The sequence below is a fragment of the Telmatherina bonti genome (assembly GCF_933228915.1).
Source record: "Telmatherina bonti genome assembly, chromosome: 7".
Taxonomy (NCBI): Eukaryota; Metazoa; Chordata; class Actinopteri; order Atheriniformes; family Telmatherinidae; genus Telmatherina; species Telmatherina bonti.
This window is the reverse complement of record NC_136625.1, coordinates 39,340,901-39,358,590: the sequence shown is the minus strand read 5'-3', so window position 1 is coordinate 39,358,590 and position 17,690 is coordinate 39,340,901. Positions and strand designations below refer to the sequence as shown.

General features: G+C 48.0%; 1 protein-coding gene across 1 annotated transcript in view; it reads right to left on the bottom strand.

Annotated features, from left to right (window-relative positions):
- Positions 1-17,690, bottom strand: part of LOC306758592 (potassium voltage-gated channel subfamily B member 2-like) — a gene marked incomplete at both ends in the record, with an annotated part of 47,267 nt that overhangs the window by 23,197 nt on the left and 6,380 nt on the right. Inside the window, one exon of the mRNA XM_079243919.1 lies at positions 942-2,781. Within this exon, the coding sequence (XP_079100045.1) occupies positions 942-2,781 (1,840 nt within the window). The remainder of the gene's footprint in view (positions 1-941; positions 2,782-17,690) is intronic.

Genomic DNA, 17,690 nt, shown 5'->3' with positions numbered 1-17,690 from the left:
CAATGAGGATAATACTAAAGCCTCTACAGCCTCATCCCTCCTGAGTGGGAGATGTTTGCTCTGGATGTGTTAACTTGTCTGTTCCTCTCTAGACCGAAAAATCATTTAGTGGCACACAAAGTCTCACAGAGACCAAACCAGAGGTGTGCTCTCCATCAGCTTGGATCATCCTCCACCACAGTGTAGCATAGTTACATATAAAAGATGACTGGTCTTGTATCCCTGCTGGCCTAAAGCGACGCTGACCGTTCACATCACTGTCCTGTCCTCATGTTTAATGTGCAAACTGTGGCTCAAAAGCTTCCTTGTTAAAACCTCCATCACAGGTTTTGGTCCATAGAAAAGGGAAGGACCAGAAATAAAACAAAGGATCTGTATAATAAAGCACAGTTCAAGCCCAAGCACAGATCTGATGGTGCAAACAGACCTTCTACAGGATCTACAGAGCAGAAGAAGGACTGATGCACTTTCTTTAAGTCTTGTTCAACATACATTTTTAAAAGACAAATATAAAAAATAAAATTTCCTTCCACTGTGTGGCCTCACACACTGCGTCATTATGATGAAGTGCTGCTGGGAGGAAACCAAACGTCCAACACAAAGTCAGTAAAAATATTCTCCTGTAGTCAAGGCTTTGTTTTCGCTTTGCTCTGAGTCGGTAGAGACAAGTCCGACATCCAGCCGGATCCTCGCTGAGCAGGTCCGAGCTGTTCCAACCGTGTCCTGACAGGTGGGAAAGTGCTTCTGAACCCACTCAGCTGTGTCAAAGGTCCCGTCGGCTCCGTGGAAACAGATTCATACACCAGTTTTTCTCAATTCCACAGTGATGAGCGACCTGGTCAGAGCCACGCATCTTATCCACCCTCCCACTCACATGCTTGTTTCACAGGGCGGTGTCGAGCTTCTGTCCAGGACAACGTGGTTTTCCTGTGTTTCCTCACCCTGTTCTCCCAGCTTTCCTCCCCCATCGTCCGCTCCTCCCCCCACTCCTACCAGCTCCTGGGTGCAGTTGAGCGGGCTAGCTTTAGCTGACAGCGGGCTGGAAGCGCTGCCTGAGCCAACGGCAGACCTCTCCATGTGATTCCTCCCCTGGTGACGTAAGCCTGTGAGCTGCCCTTCACCTTCTAAGCTCCTGGTCATTGAGCCTTCACCTCCCCCCTGGGGGTTGCCAGGGCTGCTGGGCTGCGAGGCCAAGGACGGTGATTGTGGAATTGTGAGCAGAGACTTAGGATCAGGTGTTGCAGAAAACCTGGATGCTGCATCATCGTGAAGTCCTGGATCAAACTTGACTGAGGTCGCCACTGGTGTCATCACCGCCATTAGAACGTCATCCTGAGATCCAACAAAGTCGATCTTATAGGTTTTCATCTTTTGGGAAGTACTGGGATCAGAGCTGGAGGTGCTGTCAGAGGTCTTCCTGCCCTGCTTTTCTCCGCCTTCCTTGGGGCTGGAAAGAAACTCGTACAAACCTTCCTTGATGATGGTGGTTGGCTGGACGGCGTCCTGTTTCCCGTCCAGGTTGCTGATCTGACTCAGATCGAGGGGAGGCGGGACACGTTGCTGCCGTACCCCAGACTGACTTCCTGGCAGCAGGGAGCTTCTCTCTCCTCTGTCTGAGGAATCATCAGTCAGGCCGGACATGGGAAACTTTGTGGGAGAAGTTTTGCGGGCTTGGATGGAGGTTAACGCGTTCATCTCCATCTGCTCCTCTATGGCATGTTTCCTCTGCTGCCGGTTGTAGACCTCTTCCAGCTGCTTCGCGCTGAGATGAGGAGGAGTGGACCTGTTAGATGAAGGCTTGGATCGTTCAGGTGAGCCCAGCTGAGCGACCCCCAGGTAGTGCTGGGGCCTGGATGAGCTGCTTACCTCCGTGTTGGAGTAGTGCTTGTGGTAGCTCCAACGACTAGGGGTAAAGTGATTGTCTGCAGAACATTTATTTTCCTCTCTTTTCTCCACTAACACATCGGTGAGCTCCATGCTGCGAGCAAAGGCATCCTTCAGGTTGATAGAAACGATGCTTCCACTCCGCTTGGCTCTCTCCAGAGCTTCCCTCCTCTTGATGGCCTTCTCCTGTCGCTTCTGTTCTCGGTAGAACTCAGAGAAATTGTTGACAATGATGGGGATTGGAAGAGCAATCACCAATACACCTGCTATGCAGCAGAGCCCTCCAACAATCTTACCCAGCAGGGTTTGTGGGTAAATGTCTCCGTAGCCAACGGTTGTCATGGTGATGGTGGCCCACCAGAAGGATGCGGGGATGCTGGTGAATTTGGTGGCATCCTCGTCCTTCTCAGCAAAGAACACCAAGCTGGAGAAGATCATGATGCCCATGGCTAAAAAGAGGATCAGCAGGCCCAACTCGTTGTAGCTCCTACGCAGAGTGAAGCCCAGAGACTGGAGCCCCGTGGAGTGTCTAGCCAGTTTCAGGATCCTCAGGATCCGCATGATTCGGAAGATTTGGACCACACGGCGCACGTTCTGGAACTGCATTACACTCTTGTTGGACTCCGTCAGGCACAGGGTAACATAATACGGCAAGATCGCCAGCAGATCGATGATGTTGAGTGGTGCCCTGATGAAGTCCCACTTGTTCGGGGCTGAGAGGAGGCGCAGGAGGTACTCCATGGTGAACCAAGCGATGCAGACGGCCTCCACGTGGGCAAGGTTGGGGTTGTCATTGAACTGGCCAAATTCGTCCACGACCTGGAGCTCTGGAAGAGTGTTGAGGGACAGAGATATGGTGGAGATGATGATGAACAGGATGGATATCGTGGCCAGGATCTGCAAGAGAAAGGCAGTACCACAGATCAGTGTGCTTTCTTTGAGTCATGTCTGTCGGTATACAGCAGGGGTTTCCAGCTCTTGTCCTTGAGGGCCAAGTCCTGAAGATTTTAGATGTTTCCTGCTCCAACACACCTGATTTAAATCAAATGTCTCTCCTCAACAACTTTTTGTCAAATTCTGCCCAAACATTTAAATCCAAAATCTAATTCAGGTGCTGCAGCAAGAACATCCCAAACCTGCAATACCCCAAGGCCAGGCTCTGGACACTCTGGTACACAGAGACAAACGGGATGAAAAGCTGAGCGTTACTTCATAAAACCACCCAGCATGACACTTTTTAACAGCTACAACAGTTTGTTAGGATCAAGAGGCCAAGTTGTTGACTGTTGTATGCAGCAGTTAACGTGTGTGATTTTCTCATCTACTGGTATTTTCTGAGCTCAAGCTGTATTTGGAATCCAGGATCTTATTGGAGTGACTGAGCACCAAAGGCTGCAGAGGCCTGCTGGAGTCCCAGTCATTTTATTAGACCTAAGCTCTGGATGTGGCCAGTTTTGCATTGAAGCGTGATTTTTGCTTGTCTCTGTGCCACACATTTTTAGCAAACTCAGCAACATCACATCAAACTGGAAGTTGCTCAGGAAAAGCTTTCCACTCTTGTGATGTAAAGTGACCTACAGCTTTGTGGTATGCTGGGGCGTGGTCATGGTGATGTGGATTCATCCTGGTGTCTGTATGAACTCACAGCAGCTCTGGGAGAAGGCCTGGAGGGTTGTTGGAAACTTGTGCTGTCATTTAGGACCACTCACTAAAAGCACTAAAAGCATGTTTTCTGTTTGTGTGCTGATAGTTCTTCCATTGACAACAGGGTCTTTCTGTCTTTACATAAGACGGAAAACATAAAGGAAATCCAAGCAATCCGATCTGCTGTCAGGATGTGAGACAACATGTCGAACGGCAGGAATCTGAACAGGAGAAGTTAGCTTTAGAAAATAAACTGATGATGTTCATTATCTTCAGTCTACTTCAGTATACTGTTGGAGTTTGCAGCTCTGTCAGCTCAGAACTGGTCCAAGCAGATCTTAGCCCAACAGAACTGATGGAGTTTTAAAAGAAGTTTACCCCGGCCTCCCGTCAGGCCTGCTTCGGACTGAAGCCACAGAACAATGAGGCCAGTGCCGTGAGGAGGAGCTGCAGGGTCTTAGCAGAGCGGAGTTTTCTCCCTGCAGCCCTTGCTAGGACACCTCAGGATAATTGTAATAGGATTGTGCAGCTATCTATGGAAAGGATAGAGAGAGAGGTCAGAAGTGGTTACTCATTCTTTTCCTCCTGCACAGAAAGAATCACGCTGGACACCCAAATTAACTATATATAAACTGATGGAAAAATTGCATTTATGTTTACATTGTTTACATCCAGAAAGATGCTCCCTGCTTGGCAGTGAGTTTATGTGGAATGTGAATAAGTAATAATAATGTGCAGTAATGTTCAAAATAAAATATTAAAAGAAAAAGAAAAATTATAATTCATGTGTCAGACAAAAAACTAGTGAGAAATGACGGCATAAACAATTTTTATTACTTACTATATATCAGCTATTCACTTATTTGTGTTAGTTTATGAAAACAACTATAAACAAATTCCATAAGTATGGGCTAGTGGACGCCTTGTATGACCAGTGTCAGAGCTTGGTTCGCATTGCTGGCAGAAAGTCACATTTGTTTCCAGTGAGTCAGGTCCCGTCTCAAGTGGAGTTTAAATATCTCGGGGTCTTGTTCACGAGTGAGGGAAGGATGGAGCGTGAGATCGACAGACGGATCGGTGCGGCGTCTGCAGTAATGCGGACTCTGCGCCGGTCTGTCGTGGTGAAGAAGGAGCTGAGCCAGAAGGCGAAGCTCTCGATTTACCAGTCGATCTACGTTCCTACCCTCACCTATGGTCATGAGCTGTGGGTCGTGACCGAAAGAAGGAGATCTCGTATACAGGTGGCTGAAATGAGTTTCCTCCGCAGGGTGGCCGGGCTCTCCCTTAGAGATAGGGTGAGGAGCTCGGTCATCCGGGAGGAGAACAGAGTAGAGCCGCTGCTCCTCCGCATCGAGAGGAACCAGCTGAGGTGGCTCGGGCATCTGGTCAGGATGCCTCCTGGACCTCCCTGGTGAGGTGTTCCAGGCATGTCCCTCTGGGAGGAGACCCCGGGGAAGACCCAGGACACACTGGAGGGATTATATCTCTCGGCTGGCCTGGGAACGCCTCGGGATCCCCCCGCAGAGTTGGCAAATGTGGCTGGGGAGAGGGAAGTCTGGGCTTCCCTGCTTAGGCTGCTGCCCCCGCGACCCAACCCCGGATAAGCGGCACGAAGATGGATGTATGGATAGATAACAGATAGATGGATGCATGGATGAATGGATGAATGGATGGATGGATGGATGGGTCAGTGGATGGATGGATGGATGGATAAATGGTGGATGGATGGGTGGATGAGTAGATGGATAGATAAATGATGGATAGGTGGATGGATGGATGGGTGGATGGATGGATGGATGGGTGGATGGGTGGATGGGTGGATGGATGGATGGGTGGATGGATGGCTGTCAGGCTCATGGACACTTGGGCGCGAGGCCAACCTGGAGACCGAACCATCTAACCGTGGGGGGACAGCCTTCTGGTTGCTGGCCTCCAGCAGCAGATGGTCTGCTAACTGGGAGAGGCTTTGCTGTCAGAGCAGCTCTGGTGACCACAGTGACAAGGTCATGTGAGAGGCTGTCTCAACCACCTGGTGTGAGGTCATGACAGGAAACCATGCCTTGAATCTCTTACACAACATGTGAGTACTATGATGCTGCAGAGACATAAGAGATGGAAACTGGGAGACAAAGAAAAGAAGGAGGAAGACGAGCCAGAAGATGGAGAAAGAGCGCGATGGGATGGAGGAAGAAGAACGCAGGTGTATCAGAGCGAGCCAGTGTGCAGCGTCTTATTGGCTTAATGGCTGCCAAACGCTGTGACCTTGGCACCCAGGACAGATTTCCAGAAGTACCAAGAACACACAAGCCGCTTTAGAAGCTGCACGCTGCAGGAAGAGGAATCCCAGCCTAACGTTCCAAATCCAGATGATCAGCAACACTTTCTGTCACTTTTTCTGAAAACACTAATTTGCTGTAAAAACAGCCTGAAGAAATGGTAAATCTGCCTAATGAGACATGATCCAACCAAAAAAAACCCTCTGATGCCTCCTTTTGACTCAGATCCAGGACCAAACACATCCCTGACTTCAAGTTCAGGTACTGCGAGGCCGGCTCAGAGGCCCGCCTCCACACTGGACCATGAGTCACTTCCTACGTCTGATTCAGAGCAGAGCTGAATCCTTCATTAATCCCCGAGGGGAAATTCAAGGTTCAAGCCAGCTTGTCCAAAGGTTTAACTTACAGACATGTAACATTTATGACAAAAGAAGAATACAGAACCAAGCTAAAGCTCAGGCCCCGCAGAAAGTTTCACCGGCGCCGCCTTATAACAGATAAGAACAGAGATACATTAGAATCATTGGGAGGGGGGGTCGAGGGAAAAAAGGTCAACTCCGGGCCGCGCCACAAGATGACACAGTCCGAAGATACAGAGAAAAAAACCTCATACACTGAAACACAAGTCCAAGGAGGGGGTGAGTCAGGTGGGAGGGGACCGGGGGTGGATGAGGAGGGGGACGGAGCGTCTATGATCATCTCTTTTTCTGTTCTCAGGGGGGGTTACAGCCCAAGGCCGTAGGGAAGCCGAATCCAGATATGATTGATGTTTGGGTTCTAGGCGAGGAAAACAATTTGCCCTCGATCTTGACTCCATAGCAGGTCTCAGGCTGGTAGCTCCAAATAGCCGAATGGTGGGGGGGGGGGGGGGGGGGGAGGGGGGGGGGGGGGGGATCACACGGGGGGGGGGGGATCCTAGCAGACATCTTCTCCATGCTGTTATCAATTCTGCGGACCAGCTCCGGGACTGAAGCAAGATGACCAGTCTGGGCTAAACTGGTATCCTGCTTACTATTTAGTCCGGTCAACGCAAGAGTCCGCGCACTGCTAGCCCGGCCCATACCGTTTGCAGAATTCAGCCAACCTGCCAGTTGTTGCCAGAATCTCACGGGTCTTGAGGTATGCGGGCTCCCCTCTGCCCGATCTTCGGGTTCAGAAAATTTGATCGATTGCGTTGAGAGACCAGCCGATCAGATCCATGATGTAAAAATTTAAAGAAAAGAGATGTAAGAAGAGGCTCCGTGTCAGACAGGACCATTGATATATGTGTATGTATATGTGTGTGTGTGTGTGTGTGTGTGTGTGTCTGTGTGTATGTATGTATGTATATATACACCTATAGGCATACGTATAGGCATATGTGAATATATACATACATACACATACATATATATTACATTGTCAGTATAAGCCCCCCCCCCATCCTATCAAACCGGTGTGTTGACTCCTCCTGGGGGGCGTGTCAGGATCAACTGCTCTTTCTACGGGGCAGAGCGGAGACAGCGGTTGTTGTACTGCAAACACGTCAGCAGAACACAAACCCTGTATACACACCCTGTACACCCACCCTGTATACACACCCTGTATACACACACCCTGTACACACACCCTGTATACACACACCCTGTACACACACCCTGTATACACACCCTGTATACACACCTTGTACACACACCCTGTACACACACCCTGTATACACACACCTTGTACACACACCCTGTATACACACCCTGTACACACACCCTGTACACACACCCTGTATGCTCACCCTGTATACACACACCCTGTACACCCACCCTGTATACACACCATGTATACACACACCTTGTACACACACCCTGTACACACACCCTGTATGCTCACCCTGTATACACACACCCTGTATACACACCCTGTACACACACCCTGTACACACACACCCTGTATGCTCACCCTGTATACACACACCCTGTATACACACCCTGTATACACACCCTGTATACACACACCCTGTATACACACCCTGTATACACACACCCTGTATGCTCACCCTGTATACACACACCCTGTACACCCACCCTGTATACACACCATGTATACACACACCTTGTACACACACCCTGTACACACACCCTGTATACACACCCTGTATACACACACCTTGTACACACACCCTGTACACACACCCTGTACACACACACCCTGTATGCTCACCCTGTATACACACACCCTGTATACACACCCTGTATACACACCCTGTATACACACACCTTGTACGCACACCCTGTACACACACCCTGTACACACACACCCTGTATGCTCACCCTGTATACACACACCTTGTACACACACCCTGTATACACACCCTGTACACACACTCTGTATACACACCCTGCATACACACACCTTGTACACACACCCTGTATACACACCCTATACACACACCCTGAACACACCCTACATACACACCCTGTATAACACCCTGTATACACACCCTGAACACACCCTGTACACACACCCTGTATACACACCCTGAACACACCCTGTACACACACCCTGTATACACACCCTGTATACACACACCTTGTACACACACCCTGTATACACACACCTTGTACACACACCCTGTATACACACCCTGTACACACACTCTGTATACACACCCTGCATACACACACCTTGTACACACACCCTGTATACACACCCTATACACACACCCTGAACACACCCTACATACACACCCTGTATAACACCCTGTATACACACCCTGAACACACCCTGTACACACACCCTGTATACACACCCTGAACACACCCTGTACACACACCCTATATACACACCCTGTACACACACCCTGTACACACACACCCTGTATGCTCACCCTGTATACACACAGCCTGTATAACACCCTGTATACACACCCTGTATACACACACCTTGTACACACACCCTGTACACACACACCCTGTATACACACCCTGTATACACACACCTTGTACACACACCCTGTATACATACCCTGTACACACACCCTGTATACACACACCTTGTACACACACCCTGTATACACACCCTGTATAACACCCTGTATACACACACCTTGTACACACACCCTGTATACACACACCTTGTACACACACCCTGTATACACACCCTGTATACACACACCTTGTACACACACCCTGTATACACACACCTTGTACACACACCCTGTATACACACCCTGTACACACACTCTGTATACACACCCTGCATACACACACCTTGTACACACACCCTGTATACACACCCTATACACACACCCTGAACACACCCTACATACACACCCTGTATAACACCCTGTATACACACCCTGAACACACCCTGTACACACACCCTGTATACACACCCTGTATACACACCCTGTATACACACACCTTGTACACACACCCTGTATACACACACCTTGTACACACACCCTGTATACACACCCTGTACACACACTCTGTATACACACCCTGCATACACACACCTTGTACACACACCCTGTATACACACCCTATACACACACCCTGAACACACCCTACATACACACCCTGTATAACACCCTGTATACACACCCTGAACACACCCTGTACACACACCCTGTATACACACCCTGAACACACCCTGTACACACACCCTATATACACACCCTGTACACACACCCTGTACACACACACCCTGTATGCTCACCCTGTATACACACACCCTGTATAACACCCTGTATACACACCCTGTATACACACACCTTGTACACACACCCTGTACACACACACCCTGTATACACACCCTGTATACACACACCTTGTACACACACCCTGTATACATACCCTGTACACACACCCTGTATACACACACCTTGTACACACACCCTGTATACACACACCTTGTACACACACCCTGTATACATACCCTGTATACACACCCTGAACACACACCCTGCAGGACGGAGGCAGCCTGAACTCCATCCTGATTAAACTGTAGAAAGTAAAGTGTGTGAATATTTATGAAAGTATTTATTGACGTTTTGTTTGTTTGTGATAAAGATAAACATGCAGTAGATCTATTGCTGCTTCCAGCTTCATGCTTCCCTGGACGTGTTCCTCCTCCACCACTGTCTCCGGATCGTCTCCGCCACGCAGAGCTCATCTTGTTTGTCCTGCTGAGGACGCCGCCGTCTCCAGGAAGGAGCTGTGGCATCAAAGCGTGTCAGACAGGTTGCATGAAGCTTCCAACACGTGTGTACTCCAACACGCAGCACACAGAACACCTCAGAATGAAACTGAAGGAAGAGGAGACGTCTGACGGCCTGAGGGGAAATCGTTACAGAAACCAGAGAAGGACAGGACATGGGTGGAGGAAGCGGGTAACGTGACCGGAGACACCTCCAGTCGATGAGAGGGATGTATTTATGGAACAGGCAGGGTGGAGGATTCTGTCACGTCACAGCCGGGTCACCTTCAACTGGTCTAAGAACTACACTTTTATACCGACCTACACCTTTATACTGGACAACACCTTTATACTGGACTACACTTTTATACCGACCTACACCTTTATACTGGACTACACTTTTATACCGACCTACACCTTTATACTGGACAACACCTTTATACTGGACTACACTTTTATACCGACCTACACCTTTATACTGGACTACACTTTTATACCGACCTACACCTTTATACTGGACTACACTTTTATACCGACCTACACCTTTATACTGGACTACACTTTTATACCGACCTACACCTTTATACTGGACAACACCTTTAAACCGACCTACACCTTTATACTGGACAACACCTTTATACTGGACTACACTTTTATACCGACCTACACCTTTATACTGGACTACACTTTTATACCGACCTACACCTTTATACTGGACTACACTTTTATACCGACCTACACCTTTATACTGGACAACACCTTTATACTGGACTACACTTTTATACCGACCTACACCTTTATACTGGACTACACTTTTATACCGACCTACACCTTTATACTGGACTACACTTTTATACCGACCTACACCTTTATACTGGACAACACCTTTATACTGGACTACACTTTTATACCGACCTACACCTTTATACTGGACAACACCTTTATACTGGACTACACTTTTATACCGACCTACACCTTTATACTGGACAACACCTTTATACTGGACTACACTTTTATACCGACCTACACCTTTATACTGGACAACACCTTTAAACCGACCTACACCTTTATACTGGACTACACTTTTATACCGACCTACACCTTTGTACTGGACTACACTTTTATACCGACCTACACCTTTATACTGGACAACACCTTTAAACCGACCTACACCTTTAAACCGACCTACACCTTTATACTGGACTACACTTTTATACCGACCTACACCTTTATACTGGACAACACCTTTAAACCGACCTACACCTTTATACTGGACTACACCTTTATACTGACCTACACCTTTATACCGTACTACACCTCTATTTAGAACTACACCTTTATAAATAACTACACCTTTATACCGAACTACACTTCTATACCGAACTTCACCTTTATACTGACCTACACCTTTATACCGTACTACACCTCTATTCAGAACTACACCTTTATAAATAACTACACCTTTATAAATAACTACACCTTTATACCGAACTACACTTCTATACCGAACTACACCTTTATACTGACCTACACTGTTTTACCGCACTACACCTTTATACTGGACTACACCTTTATACCGAACTACACCGATATACCAAACTACATCTTTATACCGGACTACACTCTATACCGGACTTCACCTCTATACTGAACTACACCTTTATACCGAACTACCCATTTATACCGAACTACACTTTGATACTGACTTACACCTTTTTACCGAACTACACCTTCATACTGACCTACACCTTTACACCGACTTACACCTTTGTACCGAACAACACCTTTATACTGAACTACACCTTTATACCAAACTACACCTTTATACGGAACTCCACCTTTATACCGACCTACACCTTGATACTTAACTACACCTTTATACTGACCTACAACTTTAGTCTGAACTACACATTTATACTCAACTACACCTTCAGTCTGAACTACACCCTTACTATGAAATATATTAAATATATCTTTGTACTGAACTAGACCTTTTTACCGGACTAAGCCTTTAAACTGAACTACATCTTTTTACCAAACTACACCTTAATATTGACCTACACTTTTATACCGAACTCCACCTTTATACCGACCTACACCTTGATACCAAACTACACCTTCATACTGACCTACACCTTTATACCGTTCTACACCTCTATACAGAACTACACCTTTATACCTAAATACACCTCTATACCGAATTACGCCTTTGTACCAAACTACACCTTTATACCGAACTACACCTCTATACCGAACTACACCTTTATACTAAAGTACACCCTTATACCGAACTACGTCTCTATACCGAACTACACCTTCATACTTGACTACACCTTTTATACCGAACTACACCTCTATACCGGACTACACCTCTATACCGAACCACACCTTTATACCGACTTAAACCTTTATACCGAACTACACCTCTATACCGGACTACACCTCTATACCGAACCACACCTTTATACCGACTTAAACCTTTATACCGAACTACACCTCTATACCGGACTACACCTCTATACCGAACCACACCTTTATACCGACTTAAACCTTTATACCGGACTACACCTCTATACCGAACCACACCTTTATACCGACTTAAACCTTTATACCGGACTACACCTCTATACCGAACCACACCTTTATACCGACTTAAACCTTTATACCGAACTACACCTTCATACCGACCTACACCTTTATACCGAACCACACCTTTATACCGACTTAAACCTTTATACCGGACTACACCTCTATACCGAACCACACCTTTATACCGACTTAAACCTTTATACCAAACTACACCTTCATACCGACCTACACCTTTATACTGACTTATACCTTTATACCGAACTACACCTTCATACCGACCTACACCTTTATACCGACTTATACCTTTATACCGAACTACACCTTCATACTGGACTACACCTTTATTCCGAACTACACCCTTATACTGGACTACACATTTATACCAAACTACACCTTAATACTGACCTACACCTCATACCGAACTCCACCTTTATACTGAACTACACCTTTATACCATCACTCCTATAACTCCCATCGCTCCCAATGCTCCCATCACTCTTATCCCTCCCATCACTCCACTCACTCCTGTCACTCCCATCACTCCCATCACAGGGCGTCTAAGGATTCATCTGCACAGACAAATCTTAAGTCTGACCACTGTCAAGATCAAGCAGCTGGAGGTTTTACTTCTTATCTTGCATGTACTGAAACCTGAACCCAGATGTGACCACACTGCACAGACTTGTAGAATAGAGAGTTGTAATAACAGCTGCATTACTTCGTATGCTTCTCCTCCCGATGCTCCGCCTCTCTGGAACAGGGTGGATCTGGACTCAGACCACATGTAGAGTCTGGAACAGGGTGGATCTGGACTCAGACCACATGTAGAGTCTGGAACAGGGTGGATCTGGACTCAGACCACCTATAGAGTCTGGAACAGGGTGGATCTGGACTCAGACCACCTATAGAGTCTGGAACAGGGTGGATCTGGACTCAGACCACCTATAGAGTCTGGAACAGGGTGGATCTGGACTCAGACCACCTATAGAGTCTGGAACAGGGTGGATCTGGACTCAGACCACATGTAGAGTCTGGAACAGGGTGGATCTGGACTCAGACCACCTGTAGAGTCTGGAACAGGGTGGATCTGGACTCAGACCACCTGTAGAGTCTGGAACAGGGTGGATCTGGACTCAGACCACATGTAGAGTCTGGAACAGGGTGGATCTGGACTCAGACCACCTGTAGAGTCTGGAACAGGGTGGATCTGGACTCAGACCACATGTAGAGTCTGGAACAGGGTGGATCTGGACTCAGACCACATGTAGAGTCTGGAACAGGGTGGACCTGGACTCAGACCACATGTAGAGTCTGGAACAGGGTGGATCTGGACTCAGACCACATGTAGAGTCTGGAACAGGGTGGATCTGGACTCAGACCACATGTAGAGTCTGGAACAGGGTGGATCTGGACTCAGACCACATGTAGAGTCTGGAACAGGGTGGATCTGGACTCAGACCACATGTAGAGTCTGGAACAGGGTGGATCTGGACTCAGACCACATGTAGAGTCTGGAACAGGGTGGATCTGGACTCAGACCACATGTAGAGTCTGGAACAGGGTGGATCTGGACTCAGACCACATGTAGAGTCTGGAACAGGGGGGATCTGGACTCAGACCACATGTAGAGTCTGGAACAGGGTGGATCTGGACTCAGACCACATGTAGAGTCTGGAACAGGGGGGATCTGGACTCAGACCACATGTAGAGTCTGGAACAGGGTGGATCTGGACTCAGACCACCTGTAGAGTCTGGAACAGGGTGGATCTGGACTCAGACCACCTGTAGAGTCTGGAACAGGGTGGATCTGGACTCAGACCACATGTAGAGTCTGGAACAGGGTGGATCTGGACTCAGACCACCTGTAGAGTCTGGAACAGGGTGGATCTGGACTCAGACCACATGTAGAGTCTGGAACAGGGGGGATCTGGACTCAGACCACCTGTAGAGTCTGGAACAGGGTGGATCTGGACTCAGACCACATGTAGAGTCTGGAACAGGGTGGATCTGGACTCAGACCACCTGTAGAGTCTGGAACAGGGTGGATCTGGACTCAGACCACATGTAGAGTCTGGAACAGGGGGGATCTGGACTTAGACCACCTGTAGAGTCTGGAACAGGGGGGATCTGGACTCAGACCACCTGTAGAGTCTGGAACAGGGTGGATCTGGACTCAGACCACATGTAGAGTCTGGAACAGGGTGGATCTGGACTCAGACCACATGTAGAGTCTGGAACAGGGTGGATCTGGACTCAGACCACATGTAGAGTCTGGAACAGGGTGGATCTGGACTCAGACCACATGTAGAGTCTGGAACAGGGTGGATCTGGACTCAGACCACATGTAGAGTCTGGAACAGGGTGGATCTGGACTCAGACCACATGTAGAGTCTGGAACAGGGTGGATCTGGACTCAGACCACATGTAGAGTCTGGAACAGGGTGGATCTGGACTCAGACCACATGTAGAGTCTGGAACAGGGGGGACCTGGACTCATCCAGGATGCTGTTCCACCACATTTCCTCCTTCTGCTGTGTAATGCTGCCCTGGAGAGTTCTGAACCCAGTTTGAGTAGTTTCTGCATCTCCACAGTTTCTCTCTTCATGCTGATGATCTGACCTTTCTGAAACGCACGGACATCTTTTCCTCGACAACAGGATGTGTCTTTCCACATGCTTGTTGAAGAGATAAGAAGCCGCTCACTGCATTGGTTGGGGTGATGTAACCTGTTGTAGCCTGACCATCATCATCCATGCAGGAATTAGCGAGAGGAGGCTCCTGCCTGCGGCTTGGTTACATCTAGGTGACTGTTAGATAGATTTAAAACCATGGAGCATTTTCGTGGAAGAACACATTTCATTGATCTTTCCATGCCCAAAGTATTTCTTGTTTGTTTGCTTCTGCGACAAACAGAACAGGACAGCAAGTCCAGGCAGTTAGATGAAGATTAGGTGGTAAACATCTGAAGCTGTTCTCGGACCACGAGTCTGACATCAGGCTAATTTCTTTTTCATACATTCTATATGCTAAACTGTGAAGGCACATTTCAGCCTTTTAAATGCATAGAAACTTTTTTCCACAGAAATAAACTATGATCAACTCCAAGAGGAGGGATTAAAGGAAAAGCATGCAGTGGAAGAAATAAAGACAGAACTGAAGAACTCTTCCTGGACATGCAGCTTCCTGCTGATCGGAGAACCATCTCGTCCTCTCCACATCGGCTCCATTAAACAGAATTAGAATTCTTCTCCTCCTTTGTGACCAAGTTCCACTGGAACTTCCAGATTTTCCCAGTTTCCTTGCTTCATTCGTGTTTTCAGATCCGATGAAAGACAAAGTTGATCCAGGATCAGCTGAGCCAGACCGGGAGAGCTCGCCAAACCATCCGTTTCAGCTCCTCTTCCATTTCTTTTCTGAAGCTTTGCTGTTGGGAATCATGGTACTCCTCTACTTCATTTGGTCAAAATGAAAGAAAAAGACATTTGCCCAGAAACATGAATACAAAGCAGAGGCTTCCGGTGCTGGTCTCACTGGACCAGAGGTCCTCCAGACCTGCAAAGCACCGTCACTGCCATCATAAAGGCCCTGCAGAAGGACTGTGGTTCTGCCTGTGCACCTCCACACATCGTCGCGCTACTGACTGATCCCTGTAAAACTTGTGCTTAAAGAATCTTATGAAAATGTTTAAAAGCCTGCTTTTTGTTTCTAAATGAGCCTTTTATTGATTCCAGGTGATGGAGATAAAAGCTACTTTCCCATCTTACAGCCGTCTTCTGGCCACTGAGCACTTCCGGCCTGCAGGTCAGACGGTGGCCAGGACAGACTATCCAACATTTAGTCTATTTACAGCAGCAGCAGTCCGGCTAAGAGCTCAGAGCAGATTAAGATGTCCTCCGAGCTCGTGCCCTGTGTGTGTGCGTGTGCTTGGAAAAGCCCGGCTGCAGCTTTGTGTGGAATGTCCAACACTTCAGGGACGCAATCCTCAAGGTTTTCGGGTTGTATCTGCTCCAACACGTGACTCAAGTTACAGAGTCATCCAGGAACTGCAAAGGTTGTAAGATTCTTTTGAGTTGTGTGTGTTGGAGCCGGGACACAGTGAAAACCTGCAAAATAAAGCTGCCCTGAGTCTCTGAAGATGAATCTGACTGTTCTGTTAGAGGACGGGATCCGGTTCTGCTACAGGACGGGATCCGGTTCTATTAGAAGACGGGATCCGGTTCTATTAGAAGACGGGATCCGGTTCCGTTAGAGGACGGGATCCGGTTCTGTTAGAGGACGGGATCCGGTTCTGCTACAGGACGGGATCCGGTTCTATTAGAAGACGGGATCCGGTTCTATTAGAAGACGGGATCCGGTTCCGTTAGAGGACGGGATCCGGTTCTGTTAGAGGACGGGATCCGGTTCTGCTACAGGACGGGATCCGGTTCTATTAGAAGACGGGATACGGTTCCGTTAGAGGACGGGATCCGGTTCTGTTAGAGGACGGGATCCGGTTCTGCTACAGGACGGGATCCGGTTCTGTTAGAGGACGGGATCCGGTTCTATTAGAGGACGGGATCCGGTTCTATTAAAGGACGGGATCCGGTTCTGCTACAGGACGGGATCCGGTTCTATTAGAGGACAGAATCCGGTTCCATTAGAAGACGGGATCCGGTTCTATTAAAGGACGGGATACGGTTCCGTTAGAGGACGGGATCCGGTTCTGTTAGAGGACGGGATCCGGTTCTATTAGAGGACGGGATCCGGTTCTATTAAAGGACGGGATCCAGTTCTGTTAGAGGATGGGATCCAGTTCCATTAGAGGACGGGATCCGGTTCTATTAAAGGACGGGATCCGGTTCTATTAAAGGACGTGATCCGGTTCTATTAGAGGACGGGATCCGGTTCTGTTAGAGGACGGGATCCGGTTCTATTAAAGGACGGGATCCGGTTCCATTAGAGGATGGGATCCGGTTCTGTTAGAGGATGGGATCCGGTTCCATTAGAAGACGGGATCCGGTTCTATTAAAGGACGGGATACGGTTCCGTTAGAGGATGGGATCCGGTTCTATTAGAGGACGGGATCCGGTTCTGTCAGAGGACGGGATCCGGTTCTATTAAAGGACGGGATCCAGTTCTGTTAGA